General features: G+C 34.9%; 1 protein-coding gene across 6 annotated transcripts in view; it reads left to right on the forward strand.

Annotated features, from left to right (window-relative positions):
* Window positions 1–19754, forward strand: part of TUT4 (terminal uridylyl transferase 4) — a 106135-nt gene that overhangs the window by 63381 nt on the left and 23000 nt on the right. For all 6 annotated transcript variants that reach the window (XM_045548014.1, XM_045548010.1, XM_045548015.1 and 3 more), the window contains exons 13-20: window positions 430–1112; window positions 3437–3587; window positions 6646–6732; window positions 9192–9295; window positions 12009–12066; window positions 12164–12267; window positions 12560–12649; window positions 14766–14879. In XM_045548014.1, the coding sequence (XP_045403970.1) occupies window positions 430–1112; window positions 3437–3587; window positions 6646–6732; window positions 9192–9295; window positions 12009–12066; window positions 12164–12267; window positions 12560–12649; window positions 14766–14879 (1391 nt within the window). The remainder of the gene's footprint in view (window positions 1–429; window positions 1113–3436; window positions 3588–6645; window positions 6733–9191; window positions 9296–12008; window positions 12067–12163; window positions 12268–12559; window positions 12650–14765; window positions 14880–19754) is intronic.

Raw genomic sequence — 19754 nt, forward strand, 5'->3', positions numbered from 1 at the left:
TATAACTAACATTAAAGAGTAATATGACCAAAGATGAAAATTATTAATGGGTCCTGGAGCTTGAAAATTTTTACTCAGTGACAATGTATAGGAGTCATATTGGCATAGCTTCTTTTTCCAGCAATTTCATCATTGAAACTTTGTAATTACTGAGTTGGCCTTAGCCATTCTCTCTTATTAGTTACCTTATTCTTCTTCTTTTCTCTCTTTCCCTTTTAGCTCTTTATTTTATGGGAGAAACAAAGGAAAAGATACTGCTGTAGTGTTTTCCTAACTCAGTTTTCAGCAACTTTCATTGGGACCTTAGGTTGGAAAACCTTGGGAAAATGTACTCTCCTTACAGTCTAGCAGTTGGGATCTATTTGTGTAAGCTTGGAAATGTAGTTTGTTAGTAGAGACTTAGCTATTGACCATTTTCTTTTTTACTAGATCCATTTTCAGTCAAGAGGAATGTTGCACGGAGCTTAAACAGCCAGCTTGTTTATGAATATGTTGTGGAGAGATTCAGGGCAGCTTATCGATATTTTGCCTGTCCTCAGAGGAAGGGTGGAAATAAGTCTACAGTGGACTTCAAGAAAAGAGAAAAGGGGAAAATAAGTAATAAGAAACCAGTGAAGTCTGACAGTATGGCAACCAACTGTTGCATTTTGCTTGGGGAAAGCACAGAAAAAATAAATGCAGAAAAAGATCAACCTGATAAATATGAAATGGAATGTACATCACAGAGATGTATTATTGACAATGACAGTTTGTTGGCTGACCGTGGACAGGAATCTTCATCTCTTTCTACCAGTGAAGGCAGTGAATTAGAACCAAAATCGGTTAAGAAACAAGGTGGTTTAGTATCTTCAGAAACTTGTTTAAAAAAGGAGCTCAGCAAGTGTAATTGCATTGATTTATCTAAGTCCCCTGACTCAGGTGAATCTGCTGGAACAGACTGCAGGTCAAATTTAGCAATGAAGAGTTCACATCAGATTGTGTGCACCAACACATCTGCTACCTCTTGCAACTGCAAAGCTACAGAAGATGCATCTGACCTTAATGATGACGATAATCTCCCCACCCAGGAATTATATTATGTGTTTGATAAGTTTATTTTAACTTCTGGCAAGGTAGGATACAATTTGTAATCAATCTGTAAGATTTTGTTGTATGACTCTGTATTTCTTCATATTAATAGTTTTTAGATTTAGAAATGTAAGAATAGCTTATGTGATAGTTACTATTGCTTTGGAATGATATTTCAGCATGTATTTGTCTTTTACTTTTTGCATTTTTCCTATAGTTGCCTTTAAATAATATGTATAAAACCCCAAAAGGTTTAATGGCTCTGTTACTAGTTGATTTTCTCCAATTTCTCATATATGAAAGGATTCATCTGATATTTTATGAAAAACAATTTAGCAAAGGCAGCATATATTAATATTTTAAATTTTGCTTATTTTTTATACATACAATTATTTTTCTCCTAAAAAGAATACAAGGTTTATAAATTATAGTATTCTATTTTAAAGAATTGTTTTTTGGTGTGGGGAGAGGATAAGCATACTAAAGGTAGTTGAGGGAAACTAAGTTAGGAATCAAAAAAATGAAGAATCCAGATTCTGTCTCTGCCATAGACCTTTGCTGGATTTTGACTTATTCCTTAAATTATAGGAGTTCTAACTTTTCTACTTTTAAAGTGGTATAATCTGAACTTTAACTCATAGAAATGTATTTAAGTCATAGAAAATGCCCTAATGAACAGAAAATAAATAATAACTGCTTTGTTAATAAAGGTTTAGCTAAGTCACATTGCTTCAAGTGTAATGTACATAGTTGAAGTATCATCATCTAGATGAAAAAATGATTATACAGATCATATGTAAGCCAAGTAGAATGTTAAAAAAAACTGTAAAATCATCTAGTTTTATTATTTTATCCATAATTACTTATTGACAAGCTTTATGATTTTTAACCTCATTACTAAGCAGTATTTTTTGTTTTTAAATCTGCTTTATTGAGATATGATTGACATTCAAAAAGCTGTAGATATTTAATGTATAGAATGGGATGTGTCTGGAGAGAAGTGTACACCTGGGAAATCATCATCACAATGAATGCCATAAACTTGTCCATCATCTCTAAAAATCCCTCCTCCTCTTACTTTCCTTTTGTGATGAGCACTTAAGATCTATCCTCTTAGCAAATTTAAGAATGTAATACAACACTGTTAATCATAGGCCCTGCATTGTACAGTGGACCTCCAGAACTTATTTATTTTGTGTTAATGAAACTTTGTACCCTTTGACTAACACCTCCCCATTTTCCCATCCCAGTAAGCAGTATTTCTTCATTCTATATAAATACACATTGGTTGCAGTTTATGTAGGTTGTAGTATTTAGGGCCTGTGGACTATCGAAAAGATAAAATAAGTGGCAGATTTTTAGAAAAACTTCTTAATTATATAACTGCAGTTTATATTTCTTATACTTTATACTTTTTTCCTGAAAATTTAAAGTAAGCACTATTTCTCCAATTTTTATTTTTATTAGTTATCTAACTTTTTTTAGACTTTCCTGCCTAAATATGTCTTTTTTTTTTTTTTTAAAGCTTGGAAAGCTGATACTGTGCAGTGTAGCATTACCACAAACAGGTTTCTGTGTATAATTTGCATCAGAGTTCATGGCTGTGTGAATGTCCGGGCTAAAACTGGAGGAAGACACTAACTCTAGGATCTAGGCATATTACAGTAAGGAAAAGAATAGTGGCCTTCTTTAACCATATGTATTTTTTTCAACTAGTTGGTATGAGTTTTTACTGTTTTAACCACCTGTCTGGTGGTCCACTATAATACACTTAAAATGGTAGTATATGGTTTATAGTTAATTTTGTTGCTATTAAATATGAGTTGTTCTTTGTATGAAGCTAATTTATTTTGAGTTCAATTCATAGTTTGGTTTCTTGAGTGCTAATATAATAAATTGAACTAGCTAGCTAAGTGAGGATTCTGTGATTGATTGATTCTGAAGATAGAAAATTTTTGGAGTGAAATGAAAGGTGTAATTTAAAATTTCTTTATAGCCTACTTTGCTAGATCTCAGTAAAATAAAAATATAATGCATATATTTCCTTTTGAGAGCTGATCAGGCTGTTTGAATTAGCCCATACCATTTGTATCTCCTGGTATTTTCTGTATTTTACATCTTCAGGTAAGTTTAATCCTTGATATCATTTTATCAGGAAAGAAAAAATGGTTGACTCAAAAAAGTTTTTTTATATCTAACACTGCACTTCATTAACTTTTTTTTGCTTTTGTGTTTTTTACCTTCTGAAAACACAGGTTATCAGAACTGAGTTATGTACATAAAAGATTCATTTTGGATTCATGTTCTAAGTAATGAAGTCCCTCAAAAGTTTATTAGATTATTAGATTTTTTTTTTACCTTTGTATAGCCGCCAACTATCGTATGCAGCATCTGCAAAAAGGATGGCCATTCAAAAAATGATTGCCCAGAGGATTTCAGGAAAATTGATCTAAAACCTCTACCACCAATGACAAACAGATTTCGAGAAATACTTGATTTAGTATGTAAAAGATGTTTTGGTAAGTCTTTTATTAGTACAACTACTGGGACTTGAGTCTTTCTTTGATATTGAATATTTATTTATTTGTTTTCTAATTTAAAAGCAGGTTGCTTACATTTTGTTTTGGTAGAGGTTTTTGAATAGTTTAGAGACCTAAGCACAGGTATTTACTAAATGACTACTGTGTACAGGGGTCTGTCATAAATGCTTTTAAGGAGCTTAGACTATAGATCTGAGCTAATATGACAGCTATTAAATTTAAATCAATTAAAATTTAAAAAAATTAAAAATTAAGTTCCTCAGTTATATTAGACACATCTCAAATACTCAGTAGCTGCATGTGGATAGTGACTATTGCATTGGACAGTCTAGATAACATTTCTGTCATTGTAGTGCTCTTGGACAACAATGTTCTAGATGGATGTACGAGACTATGTAAATTGCCATAATTGGAAGCAGAATGTGTTACATGCTTTAGTAGTGATAAATAAAATGCAGACTAAACAATTAATTTTAACTGGGATGGATTAGAGCAATCAGGATTAATGATGTGGTATTTGAGATGGACTTTGAACTGCATTTTCACGTTATGCATAAAAGCATAGAGTGTGTAATTTGTTTGAGGGAATAATTACCTTTAATTTGGTAGGGTATAAGAAAGGCAATAGAGAGATATAAGCCTATAAAGGTATTTTGGGGAAAGTCTTGCATGCCTTTATTCAGCAAACATTTGTGAAGTACCTGGGATATACCTTTATTCAGCAAATGTTTATGAATTACTTGCTGTGTCCAGGTAAGATAAAATTTCTGACGTCATACCATTTAGTGCTCTACTGTAATCCCTCCCTTCTATCCTTCCCCATCCCCACCTCCTACCAGGCAACCACTTATCTGCTTTTGTCACTATAGATTAAATTTGCATTTTCTAGAGTTTTGTATAAATGGAATTACATAGAATGTACTCTTTTTGATCTGGCTTCTTTCACTCAACATAATTATTTTGAGATTCATCCATGTTGTTGTATATATCAATGGTTAATTCCTTTTTGTTGCTGAGCAGTGTTCCATTATGTGAATATACCATAATTTGTTTATCCATTCACCTGTTGCTGAGTATTTGGCTCATTTCAAAATTTTGGTGTTACAAATAAATCTGTTGTGTACATTCATGTATGGGTCTGGATATAGACATAGGCTTTCATTTCTTTTGGGTAAATACTTAGGAGTGGAATGGTTGGATCACAGCACATTATTTTTTTAGCAACTTTATTAACATACAATACACTGCATTTGTTTTTATTTATTCAGTCAATTATCTCAGTGTGGACTCAAGGGTATTTTATACTTTGGGTTATAATTGAATACTACTTTATTTTCTTGCTCATATTATTTCCAGCTTTGGCCACTGGAAACTCTTTCATTTGGCTTTTAGGCCTGTTTTACGTGTACCCACCAGTGTGTTTGGGATTTTTTGTTTGTTTATTTTTTAGCATTTCCTCACTTTCTGGCACTATGATATGCTCGAGGTCCATCATGTATATTTTCTGCCCTAGTCCTAGAATCAGACACTTCTCCAAGGAGCCCTGGTTCCTTCTGTTGGAGAATGGTATTGGAATTTAAGATCTGAACACTAGGTGTGCTTGATATTACTGGGGTGTCATTGCTTTGGGGCCCTCTTAGAGCAAGAAAATATATATACTAACCCATATATTACACTTCTGAGTATTTCTATGTGACCGTCTTACCTATGTTAAGCTAAACATGACTTTATATTGAATCTCTAATCCATTATAATATGTATGGCTCATTCTAGCCTCTTCTCCTTGCTTATCTTTAAACTCCCACTCCAACAGTGAGAGTCCTGGTTCCTACCATCTACCACCCATTTATTGTTCCATTTCAGTACATATGTATAGCAGCATCAGAAGTGTAACCCATATCCCTGTGGGAAACAACTTTATCAACTAAAGTACAGTGCTTATATGTAGTTCCTGTTGCCCTTAGTCTTATAGATTCTACTCATTTTCAAATTTACTTAAGGTTGGCGCACCTTTTCCCCCACTCCGTTGAGTGAAGTTATTTCATATGTTTTTAATATAGTTAGATTCTTCTATCACAGAGTGCATTACATCCTGAGATCCCCTGGCCTCCTGGATAGGTTTTTAAAATTTGCGTGTATTAAAGCACATTCTTTGCCCTGCAGAATTCTGTGGGTTTTGACAAGTGCATTGTGTCGTATATTCACTGTGAGCATCGTACAGAATAGTTTCACTGCCCTGAAAACAAATTTCCTGTATTTCATTAATTCAACTCCCCCTCCTCTGTAACCACTGATAATTACATTTATTTTTAAAAAGCTCATTATTAGTTTAATTCATTATAGCAAATTCTTAATAAATTACTGCTTTGTTCCTATTACTGTATTAACTTTGGGGATGAGTCTGGAAGAGGAGATAGGAAAAATACTTTGTTCGTAAGGAATGTATGGTCTTATTTGCAAAAATAAGATGAATTTAAATAAAATAACTAAAAAACTGAAAGAACAATATAAAAGCAGGTGCTGGACTGTGGCATGCAGTTTGGAGAACTGAAGAAATGGAATTAAGAAGAGAGCATTTAAGGCTGTGCTTAGGCAAAGCAGTTTGTATGGAAGATACGAATCTTGACCAGGCAGTTGAGGGAACTGTTAGATTTGAATGGGCCCGGTCCCTAATGTATAATATGAATATAGTCTTAACAGAGGGGAAAATAAGCATGGATATGGGAGAGAGTGGAATGTATGAAGAAAACGGTTTGAAGAAGTGAATACATTTGTAGATATCTCATACGGAAAATGATCTTGTGAAATGTACATAGATCTTTAAAAATTATTTTTCTGCTGTCCCTCTGCCCCTTCCCCAGTAACATTTATGGTTTTAAAGTCAGAGAAGTCAACAAATAATGAAGAAATTGTAAAATTTTTTAAAAAATTTAAAAAAACTGTAAAATTTTAGGGTAAAAACTTGAAGATATTTTCCAATTCTATTTTCCTTACTTTTCTTTTTCCTTTTCTCTTCTTCTTTTTTTTTTAAACCTAGATGAGTTATCACCACCTTTCTCTGAACAACACAACAGGGAGCAAATTTTAATTGGCTTGGAAAAGTTTATTCAAAAAGAATATGATGGTATGTCATAGGTTAAAAATTGATTGCTTTTGTTACTATAGTCACGTGGTCTTGAGTTTATTTAAAAAATGCTTATTGAATGTTATGTGTTAGGTACTATTTTAGTTACTGGGGATACTGTGCTAATAAAAGAGGTGCCTTCATGAAGCTTATATTTCAGAGAGGGAGACAGGTAGTTGACTAACAAGTATATAATACTATATCATCAAATAGTAAATGCTGTTAAGGTGCAGGAGCTAAAAATATTGAAGTGATGGGGTATTACAATAGCTTTCTCTGATAAGGTGGCATTTAAGCAGAATCCTGAATAATATGAAGAAGTTATGTGAGTATCCAAGGAGAGACCATTATAGAGAGAACAAGACTAGATTATGTCTGGCATGTTTGAAGACCAGCCAGGAGGTCAGTGTAGCTGGAGTGTGGAGTATTAGAGGTATATTGTAATAGAAAGATGAGGTCAGAGAGGTTGAATCCTTAGGTAGAAGGACTTTGAGTTTTATTTTGAGTGCCAAATGAGAAGATTTTGGAGGGTTTTTAACCATTAAATGACATGATTTGAGAGAACAGATTGTAGGGGCATAAGAGTAGAAGCAAGCAGAACATTTAGGAGGCTGTTGTATAAGTCCAGATGAGAGACAAAATAGTGATTTGGAGGAGTAGATGAGAAGTAGTCAGATTTGGGATATATTTTGAAGGTAGAGCCAACAGAATTTGCTGATGCATTACATGTGAGAGAAAGAAAGAAATCAAGGATGGTTTCGAAGTTTTTGCTTTAATGGTTGGGTAATGCTGTTCAACTGAGATGGCAAAGATAGTAGGAGGAGCAGGCTTTTCACATGGGAGTGAAGATCAAGAGTTTTATAGCCAAATATTTAATAAGTAAGGATAAACAGTTGATTTATAATCAGAATGTATTTGTACTTTTAAAAAAATGATCTCTTATGTGATTCCATTTTTTATTATATTTGTTAGTATATAAAGTATTGACCAAATTTAAGTCTCCATTATATTTAAACTTGTGCTCTTTTTTTTTTTTTTTGAGGCAGAGTCCCACTCTGTCACCCTGGCTAGAGTGCCGTGGCATCAGCCTAGCTCATAGCAACCTCAAACTCCTGGGCTCAGGCAATCCTTCTTCCTCAGCCTTCCAAGTAGCTGGGACTACAGGCATGCACCACCATGCCCAGCTAATTTTTTCTGTATATTTTTAGTTGTCCAGGTAATTTTCTATTTTTTAGTAGAGACGAATTCTTGCTCTTGCTCATGCTGGTCTCGAACTCCTGAGCTCAAAGGATCCACCCGCCTCGGCCTCCCAGAATGTTAGGATCACAGGCGTGTGCTCATTTTTAGTTGTTGTTGAGTGTAGCTTCTTTTATGTCTCTCAGTTTTCATTGAAATTTCAACTAGGACATCAGAACTGGATGAGAGGATTAAGTTTTGAAAATATAGAATTTGTTATCTAAATGTGTAATTTATGTAAGTGTTAATAGGCCAGGCACTGTGGTACATGCCTGTAGTCCCAGCTACTTGAGAGGCTGACATGAGAGGATTGCTTGAGGCCAGAAGTTTGAGGCTGTTGTGAGCTATTATAGCACTTGTGACTAGCCACTGCACTTCAGCCTGGACAAGATAGTAAGACCGTATCTCCAAAAAAATTTTTTTAAAAGTAAAAAAAAGAATACGAAGAAAAATCCAAACCTTTTAAAACCATAGCTTTTTTGAAGTGGTAGCTGTTATTGAATGACACTTGAGTGTGAAGGGATAACCCTGGCATAATTTATATCAAGTGGATTAATCACTCTATTTTGGAAGAGAAGTAATTCTGTATGCTACGGTGCTGTTTATAAGCCTACTTAAATTATGCCCTGAGAGAACTAATTTATTTTTAAGAGATCAGTCCCCAATATTGATCTTAACTATTGGTAGTGATGTTGAGAATGAATAAAAGTAGATGGATTTATGAGATAAGTCAAAAGAAACTAAAGGTTTTAGTGACTGTTTGGATGTAGAGGTTGAGAGAGAAGTGTTAAGAATTGCACCTATATTTCTGATTTGGGCAACTGAATGGATGATGATACAATTTGCTGAGAATAGGGATTATAGGTATTATAATAGGAAAAATAATAGGCAACTGAGTGGATGATGATGCAATCTGCTGAGAATAGGGATTATAGGAAAAATAATAGGTTTGAGGTAAAGTTGATAGTTTAGACATAATTGAACTTATGATGTTTATGGGAAAGTGGAAAAAGCAGTTGAATATATTGGTGTGGGAACTTGGGCAAAAGATCTGGGCTTAAGATAAGTGTTTTAGAATTTCTCAGGGTATCTTCCAGTGGCAGGTAATTCAAACCATAGAAGTGGACAAGATCACCTTGTGGTAGATAATAGAAGACTTTTCTTCCCTAGCGGGGAAGAAATTACCATTTTAAGAATTCTGACTTTTGTTTTCCTTTGCTTAGAGAAGGCAAGATTGTGCTTATTTGGCTCTTCTAAGAATGGATTTGGATTTCGTGATAGTGATCTGGATATTTGTATGACCCTGGAAGGCCACGAAAATGCAGAGGTAAGAGTTAGTGCTTGGAAAGGGATGTGGAAGTTTTATTTTCTCCCAATGAGGAATTTGTTTTTATTTTTGTATGCAATATTGATAAAAATATCATTCTTTGTATAAATATATTAATAATAGTGTTTGAAATATAAAAACATTAGCATTATCAATTTAGAAGACATTCAAATCATAAAATAAATAAATTTACTCTTTCAGTAATTTTATAATGTAAAAGCCATGTCATTGAGAATTGTAAGTGCTCTGTAATGAATTTTGGGAAACAGTTAATATACCATAAAGTCGGAATTTTTTCGTTAGAACCAATGAGAAGCTGGTGCTTCAGTTTTGTGGTAAACACTGATCTCACTTACTCTGTCTTCCTATATCTCTTCTATTAGGTGATGTCTTTGTATCACAATAGATAGTAAATACAGATGGTCATCTAATTTATAAATGCGTTGTGTTCTAACAGTGAATTGTAATTTCCGGCCACTTACACACAATTTTTCCCATAGAAGTAATGTTATAAATGATATTCTAGGACAGCTTTTAGAAACTCATTTTGGGTGGGAGGGGAACTAACATTTATTGAGTTCCCAGTATACACTTTTACATACATTATCTCATTTCATTCTTACAACCACCTTCGAGGTAGGTATTATTTCCCCCATTTTACAGATGAGGAAACTGAGGCTTTGAGAGATAAACTGACTTGCCCAAGCTCACACAGCTAGTAATTGTTGGAGCCGGGATTCGTACCCAGGTCTGTCTGACTCCAGAGTTATGCTCTTTCCATTGTATCTCACTGCCTCTCTGTAATTTTTTAACCCATAATGTAGCTGAATATAGTACTAATAGTATTGTAGAACCTAACCGCTACTTTCTGAGATTGAAAGCTTTCTGAGTTCCACCGTGAGATGCCAGGAGCAGACCTTCCCCCAGTGCAATTTCAGCAGTGAGAATGGGTACTTATGCTTTCCTTCTCTCTGTACCAGGCCTTAATAGTGGGCATGAGATTGCCCAAGCTCCAGTGAAGAAAGGGACTGATTGGACAGGGAAGAAGTGTCCGAGACCTTCCTCGCAGCAACTAGAAAAGGAGGGGATTCTTGTAGATGCTAGTCCTTTACCAGCACAGCTATTTATATTTATGTTTCAAAATCAGGGACTGCTTGCAAGATTGGGGTGAGGCCAAGCTTCTGGCATCTGTAGTGGTGTCAGTATAGCCTCTGTTACTTTATAAAACAATTCAGCAGAATAGTATGCTTTGCTGAAATAGTTCTTTCAAAAGATGTTGAAATTGTTAGACCTGGAGTAAAGATGGCAGTGATGCCAGGTGGATCTTTATTTCTGGCCCTAAGAAGTTGCTTCTGGTGTTACTATCTTCCTGTTCTATAAAAAAACTGAAAAGTTGCAAATATTTTATTTCTCCTTAACTAACTTCTAGTTAATGCTATTACTTGGAAAGAGGCTGCCCTTGTCCATTTTGAAGAGCAAGAATTGAGGGAGTAGGAAATGATTTTTACCCAGGGAGAAGGTTAGAATTTTAGGTAATGTCTATGTAAAATTTAATGATCAGACTTCTAATCTCTAAGGGTTTTTATATTACATATTATGTAATCTGTGCCATTCACATGGGAAACTTGAAACAATAAAAAAGAATAAATTATTTTTTTTCTGATGAGCCATAATTGAAACTTTAAAAATTTAGCATAATTATATCCTTGTATAATAAAAAGAAAAATTACCTCTTTTGTTCATTTTACTGTACATGAATTAGTAACTAATGATTTCCTTGAAATCCCTAAGTTAAGCTGCTATGGCTACTGCTCTCTTGTAGCTAAAAGGAGCATGTCAGGGATATGTAAAAGTGATTTACTAATCACCATTGGGATTATGTTTATACCCTCCAGCTTAATCCAGTTAATTTATGATACCATTATCCTCCCTGTTCCTTGTATTATCATTATCATACCAACTCTCCTGTCTCTGGTTTTTAAAGAAGTGAGACATTTAAATTTGCAGAGGTAAGAATTTCCTTGGAGAAATAAGTGCTGGTAATAGGAGTATCTTTCTTTTCTTCATCAACATAATAATAATAAATAGCTCACAGATTTAAAGTGCTTATTTTGGGCCAGACATGCTGCTGAATGCTTTATATACATGTCTCATGTAATCCTCCCAACAACTCTATAGAGCAGGAGTTTATGATTATCTTGATTTTATAAAATACAGTGTGATATTCAGAAGGGTTAAGGGTCTGGGAAGTCACACAGCTAGTCAATAAAGTATTGACTTGAATATTGATTCAAGATTTGAATCCAGGTTTGTCTAAATTCAGACAGAGCCTGTGTTCTTAATCACTATACTGCTTTGTCTTCACCAAACCCATCTCTAGTTGTTTATTCACTTACTGAAAACCATATTATTCTCCTGTCTTTGTGCTTCTCAAACTTTAATTTGCATGTGAATTCCCTTGGGATCTTGTTAAATGCATATTTGGATTCAGTAGACTGGGGAGGGGCCTGAGATTCTGCATTTCTATCAAGTTTCAGATTATGCTTGATACTGTGGTCTATGAACCACATACTTTAAGTAGCAAGGTTATGTAGAGCTTTATGGCTAGAAATTTTAAATGCTAGTATTGAACGCCTAGATTGAAGTAGAATTTGCACATATCAAGTTGAGTCAGACAAACTTTAATTTATTATTCATTTGTTTTGTTTTTTAGAAATTAAATTGTAAGGAAATAATTGAAAATTTGGCAAAAATTCTTAAGAGACATCCAGGTATGAATCTTAAATATTAGCTTTAAACCAAAAGAACATATTTTTTAATATCATGAAAATTATTTAACTTCCTGAAGTCTTTTATTTTTTTTAATAGGTTTAAGAAACATTTTGCCTATAACTACTGCCAAAGTGCCTATTGTAAAATTTGAACACAGACGAAGTGGGTTAGAAGGCGATATCAGTTTATATAATACATTGGTAAGTTTCTTTTTTATAGGCCAGGTATATTTGCACTTTTCATTTCAAAAATTTACAAATTACTGACTATGGCATTATGTTTAAAACTTTCAAATGTGAACAGTATAAGGAAGAAGTATTTTATCAGTCATCTTGATATTTCCTTCATATTGAAGGTTAGTTTTTGACTTGTTAATAGGTATTTTATATTTTACATTTATATATTTTTTATTTGGCTTATATCTTTTTATCTGATTTTTAAGTTTCATTTTAAAAAGTTTGAAATGCTTTCAAAGATGTAATTATTTTTCAGGCTCAACATAACACAAGAATGCTAGCTACTTATGCAGCAATTGATCCTAGAGTGCAGTATTTGGGATATACTATGAAAGTGTTTGCTAAGGTATTTATGAAAAAGTTAATGATCTGCTTTGTTATATTACTCATGATAATTAAAGTGAAACATACTGATGTCTGACTTGTGAAAAATATTGTCTCAGTTTTGTTTACCTGAGCTTTAAAAAAAAGATAGTATTAGATGGGTTAAATTGATACAGGGTAGGACGATTCTTAGTCTTTTTCCTATGTATGCTCTATTCCCATGTGCAACTTACTATCCTAGTCAGTTTTTCAGTAGTAAAATTTCTCAGTGCAGTAATGATTTTCATCCCCAGGCATGGAAGTTGGCTTACTCTCCTAGTTAAGAATCTCTGGGTTAGGAAATGTTTGGGTTTAGTGATAAATTTTTCTGACAAGAAAACAAAACAATACCAATAAAACCTTATGCATCTCCTATTATAACACTTGTTATAACGTTGAATTCTATTTTCCTGTTCTGCTGTTAAATGTGTAAACTACATGAGGGCAGGGACCTCTGTTTCTTTAGTTTATTGTAGTGTCTGCTTTTAGTAGCTGCTCAATAAATAGTGAATTTTATGAATGTGTTAGTAAAAGAATTTTAGTAGGGGAGGGAAAGAATTTTAGGAGGGAAGATCAGATTTTCACTTCATAAAGCTTACTCTGTCCAATAGGAAAGCATACTTGTTTAGATATTCCTGTGTTTCTGGACAAAGAGTATCTTAGAAAAGAGAAAAGCATGCAGGCACAAAAATACATATGAGACTTGATACTTTTTAAGATTTACCTCACAAGGTAGCTCTAGCCATGACAGTTTTGTTATAACTACTTGGAGTTTGGTAATGAAACTAAGTAGCTTGTGTCAGAGATATCGTCCCTTTTGCCTTTTAATACAGATATGAGCTAAATCCTTGCTCAAGGAGAGCAGTCGCTGAAGATTTGTTTAGGTGGGTTTTTAAAAAATTTAAAATTACTTGAATATCCAACATATTCACGTCTTCAGAATTCAAAAGATCTAAAGGGGTCTGTGGTTGAAAATGGAAAAATCTCCCTTCTACAGCTGTCTCCTAGCCAACCAGTGCCTCTTACTGGAGGCAACTAGTGTTAAAAATTCCTCTGTATCCTTCCATAAATATATTTTACTAGTATAAGCAAATACATAGATTTCCTACCTCCTTTTTATTACAGATGTAAATACACTGAAAACATTGTTCTGTACTTTTTTCACTTAGCAATAGATCTTGGAGATAGATCATTTCATATTAGTATAAGAACTTCCTTGTTACTCTCTTTTTTTGTAAAAGATAGAGTCTCACTAGGTTGCCCAGGCTATCCTTGAACTCCGGGGCATTTGTTGTTGTTCTTTTTTAATGGCTGCATGCTATTACATTGTGTGGATAGTTCTCAGTTTTTTTAACTTGTGCTTTATTGATGAACCTAAAATTGTTTCTGATTTTTGCTATTACAACAATGGTGCAATATAAAAAAAAACTTCTTATTTAGTCATTTCACACATTTTTTGACATGTTTGCAGAGCATATTATTAGAATGGAATTACTAGGTTAAAGGAAGTGTGCTTTTGTAATTTTGATATTGCCAAACTATTCTTCATAGAGTTTGTACTAATTTATGCTCTCACCCACAATTTATGAGAGTGCCTTTTCCCCCACACCTTGTATAAAAGTTTATTGAGGCCGGGCGCGGTGGCTCACGCCTGTAATCCTAGCACTCTGGGAGGCTGAGGCGGGAGGATCGCTCGAGGTCAGGAGTTCGAGACCAGCCTGAGCAAGAGCGAGACCCTGTCTCTACTAAAAATGGAAAGAAATGATCTGTACAGCTAAAAATATATATAGAAAAAAATTAGCCGGGCATGGTGGCACATGCCTGTAGTCCCAGCTACTTGGGAGGCTGAGGCAGAAGGCAGAAGGATCACTTGAGCCCGGGAGTTTGAGGTTGCTGTGAGCTAGGCTGACGCCACGGCACTCTAGCCCAGGCAACAGAGCAAGACTCTGTCTCAAAAAAAAAAAAAAAAAAAAGAGTTTATTGAACTTTTAGATAATTGTCAGTTCAATGTGTTAAAAAACTTGATGTGGCAGAGTAATCAATATTTCTGCATGGAATAAGACCCTGAAGTTTTATCTTGAATATTATTGTTTTTTTAGCGATGTGACATTGGAGATGCTTCCAGAGGAAGTTTATCTTCATATGCATATATCCTTATGGTGCTGTACTTTCTGCAGCAGAGAAAGCCACCTGTTATCCCAGTTCTACAAGAGGTAGGTGTTTAGTAATACTATAAAGGAGTTTTTGTGAAAACATTGGATCTAAATACAGTGGATTTTACTCACTTCATGTCATCATGAAAGATTTTTCCATCATTAATGTCCTACATTTTCTCCTCCATTAATGCTATAATTAAACAATGAGCCTTGCTGAAAAATTTATTATGGGGGAATAGAGACTGCCAAAAGAATATTAGATGAATGGAATCATTGAATATCTTCGGTAACGTTTTTGAATTTTATAGTCTTAGAGTGCTGCGGATGATTGTGAAGTTCTTGTAGCCCACCATGAACCCATATATTTTATAGTCTCTTAAGATGCAAGTATATAAGTTTCTTCTCTCTAGTGTATTTTCTGTCTTCCTGCTTGGCAAAGAAGTTTGATTTATTCTTATGCATAATTTGGTCAACCTTGTCAATTGTGGTTGAGAACAAGCCCAAGGAAATTATTCCTCATCTCTTCTAAAGTCATGTTAATTACGTTACATTAAACATAAGAATGTGCATTAAAAGAAACAGATCATACTCATAGTCACGGAGAATTTTGTGACTTCTGAGGTACTTCATAGAGTCCTTTTTTGTAGCCAGTTTATATTCTCTGAAATAGGGGGAAAAGGATTCTAAATCATCCATCTGTTTCTGCTGATTCTTGGTTCAAAGTGGATTGATAGGCATTAGGGAGAATCCAGTTTTAATTTCTTAGAAGGTCAACTATTTTGAGGTAGGAGACAAGCATCAGAATTGTTTGGAAAATCATATATTCTGATTTCACATACAGTTTTATAGTCATGGCAAAGAAGAAAGTCATGGCCAGGTGTGGTAGCTCACGCCTGTAATCCTAGCACTTTGGGAGGCTGAGGCGGGAGGAATTCTTGAGGCCCAGGAGTTCAAGAACAGCCTGGGCAACAGTGAGAACCTGTCTCTACAAAAAATAAAACATTAGCCAGGCGTGGTAGCATGTGCCTGTAGTCTCAGCGACTTGGGAGGCTGAGGCAAGAGGATCGCTTGTGCTCAGGAGTTTGAGGTTGCAGTGAGCTATGATGACTTCACTATACTCTAGTGGCCTGGGCGACAGAGCGAGACCCCATCACAAAAACAAACAAAAACAAAAAAAGGAGGCTGGGTGCAGTGGCTTACACCTGTAATCCTAGCACTTTGGGGTCGAGGCAGGAGGATTGCTTGAGGCTAGGAGTTTAAGACCAGCCTGAGCAAAATCCCATTTCTACCAGAAAAAAAAAAAGAAAATCACAAAATAACAAGCCATATGGTAGGTGTTGGATGGCCTTAGTAAGTTTTAAAAAATTCTAATGAATACATGTGATTTTAGCAGCATTTCCTTCCCTCTTTTACATAAACAGTGTAAGGGAAATAAAAAAATTAAATATCCTTTCCTAACAGAAAATTTTAAGTTGCTGAATCTGTGTTTGGTGATATGTGTGTGTGTGTGTGTGTGTGTGTGTGTGTGTTTAAAGTCTTTCTTTTTTTAGATCATTTTTAAGTTCACAGCAAAATTGAGAGGCGGTACAGAGATTTCCCATATACTCTCTGCACCTACACATATTTAGCCACCCTGCCCTTATTATTAACCCCACTGGATTGGTATGTTTGTTAAAAACTGATGAACCTACATTGACACATTATAATCACCCAAAGTCCATAGTTTACATTAGGATTTACTATTGGTGTTTTATATCCTATTTACATGGGACAAGTATCCATCATTATAGTACCATATAGATAATGTTTTACTTCTTTAGAAATCCTCTATGTTCTGCCTAGTTATCATCTTCCCCCCTCAACCCCTGCCTACCACTGTCTCCATAGTTTTGCCTTTTCCACAGTGTTGCATAGTTGCAATCATACAGTATGAAGCCTGTTTGGATTGACTTATATCACTCAGTAATATGCATTTAAGGTTCCTCCATGTCTTTTCATGACTTGATAGTTCATTTCTTTTTAATGTTCAATGATATTTCATTGTTTCAATGTGCCATAGTTTATTTATCCTTTTACCTATTGAAGGATATCTTGGTTGCTTCCAAAGTTTTGTTAATTGTGAATAGAGGAACTATAAACATCTGTGTGCAGGTTTTTGTATAGACATAGTTTTCAGCTCTTTTGGGTAAATACCAAGGAGTTGGATTGCTGGATCGTATGTAAGAGTATGGTTAGTTTTGTGAGAAATTGCCAAACTGTCTTCCAAAGTAGCTATACCATTTTGCATTCCCGCCAACAATGAGTGAGAATTCCTGTTATTCCACGTCCTCTCTAGCATTGGATAGTGCAGTGTCTTTTATTTTGGCCATTCTATTAGGTGTATAGTGGTAGTGTTTTGTTTTTTTTTTTTTTGAGACTGAGTCTCACTCTGTTGCCTGGGCTAGAGTACTGTGGCGTCAGCCTAGCTCACAGCAACCTCAAACTCCTGGGCTCAAGCGATCCTCCTGCCTCAGCCTCCCAAGTACCTGGGACTACAGGCATGTGCCACCACGCCCGGCTAATTTTTTCTATATATTTTTAGTTGTCTGGTTAATTTCTTTCTATTTTTTAGTAGAGATGGGGGTCTTGCTCTTGCTCAGGCTGGTCTCGAACTCCTGACCTCGAGTGATCCTCCCGCCTCAGCCTCCCAGAGTGCTAGGATTACAGGCGTGAGCCACCACGCCCGGCCTGTATTGTTTTAATTGCATCTTCCTGTTGACATGATGTGGAGCATCTTTTCAGGTGCTTATTTGCCATTTCTCTGTCGTCTTTAGTGAGGTGTATGTTAAGATCTTTGGCCCATTTTTTAAACAGGTTGTTTTTTTTACTGCTGGTGAGTTTTAAGAGCTCTTTGTATATTTTGGATAATAGTCCTTTATCAAATGTGTCTTTTGCAAATATGTTCTCCCACTCTGTGGCTGTTTTCATTCTCTTGACATTGTCTTTTGCAGAGCAGAAAATTTTAATTTTAGTGAAGTCCAACTTGTGAATTATTTCTTTTATAGATCTTGTCTTTGGTGTTGTATCTAAAAAATCATTTCTATAATCAAAGTCAACTAGGTTTTCTCTTATGTTTTTATTTTTATTTTTTTACAGCCCCTCCCTACTGTGAGAATTCTCTTATGTTGTCTTCTAGGAGTTTTCTAGTTTTGTATTTTACATTTAGGTCTGTGATCCATTTTGAGTTAATTTTTGTGAAGGGGTGTAAGGTCTGTGTCCAGATTCATTTTTTTGCATGTGGATGTCCAGTTATTTCCACATCATTTGTTGAAAGAACTTACTGCTCCATTGTATTATCTTTGCTCTTTTGTCAAATATCAGTCTACTATATTTATGTGGGTCTGTTTTTGGATTCTCTCTTCCACTGATCTATTTATCTATTCTTTTACTAATATTTGATTATTGTAGCTTTATAGTAAGTCTTGAAGTTGGATTGTTTCAACCTTCCAACTTTGTTTTCCTTCAGTATCATGTTGGCTATTCTGGGTCTTTTGCCTTTATATAAACTATAGAATCAGTTTGTAAATATCCACAAAATAACTTGTGGAATTTTAATTGGGATTGCATTGAATCTGTAGATAAAGTTGGGAAGAACTGACATCTTGACAATATTAAGTCTTCCTACCAATGGAAATAGAATGTCTGCCCACTTATTTAGTTCTTCTTTGACTCATCAGAGTTTTGTAGCTTTACTCATGTAGATCTTGCATGTATTTTGTTAGATTTATACCTAGATATTTCATTTTTTGGTGCAATGTAAATGGCATTGTGTTTTTAATTTCAGGTTCCACTTACTCATTGCTTGTTTATAGAAAAGCGATTGCATTTTGTATATCTGGTGTCCTGAAAATTTGCTTTAGTTGCTTATTCCTCTTGGAGTATTTTTGTCGATTCTTTTAGGTTTTCTATATAGATGATCATAAAGGGTATTACAATAGCTACAGATGAAGGGATGCATAGGGTGAAGTATGGGGGATGGGGCACAGAGCTTCCATGCCCTGTCAGGGTGCGCCACACGCCAGGAACCTCCTCTACGTGTTCAGCTGTTGGGAAGCTCCTCAAACCCAGTCCTTTTGGGTTTTTTATGGAGGCTTCATTATGTTGTAGGCATGATTGACTAAGCCCGTTGGCCACTGATGATCAACTTAACCTTCATCCCCCTGCCCCTCCCCAGAGGCTGGGGGTTGGGACTGAAAGTCCAAACCCTCTAATCATGCCTCTGGTTCTTTCTGGTGACCAGAACACATCCTGAAGCTACCTAGGGGCTGCCAGCCACCAGTCAACTCATTAATATACAGGGAGACATCTCTTTGGAGATTTTAAGGATTATAGGAGTTGCATGGACTTCAATGGGGTTGAAATCCAAATATATATTTTATGTTATTATAATTACATTCATTGATTTTTGAATGTTCAACCTGCCTTGCATACCTAGAATAAATCCCACTTGGTCATAGTATGTAACTCTTTTTATACATTGTTAGATTTGATTTGCTAATACTTTGTTGAGAGTTTTTTCATCTTTGTTCATGAGAGATACTGGTCTGTAGTCTTCTTTCTTTGAAATGTTTTTGTCTGGTTTTGGTATTGGGGTAATGCTGGCCTCATAGAATTAGTTAGGAAATATTCTTTCTGCTTCTGTCCTCTGAAAGAGATTGTAGAGAATCGGTATAAATCGCTTCTTAAATGTTTGATAGAATTCACCAGTGGACCTATCTAGGTCTAGTGCTTTCTCCTTTGTTAAGTTATTAATTATTGATTCAATTTCTTTAATAGATGTAGGCCTATTCAGATTGTCTTTTTCTTCTTGTGTGAGTGTTGGCAGTGTGTGTCTTTTAAGAAATTTTGGTTTATTTCATCCAGGTTATCAAATTTGTGGGCATAGAACTTCCA

Source organism: Lemur catta, chromosome 3 (genome assembly GCF_020740605.2).
Source record: "Lemur catta isolate mLemCat1 chromosome 3, mLemCat1.pri, whole genome shotgun sequence".
In the NCBI taxonomy this organism is placed as follows: domain Eukaryota; kingdom Metazoa; phylum Chordata; class Mammalia; order Primates; family Lemuridae; genus Lemur; species Lemur catta.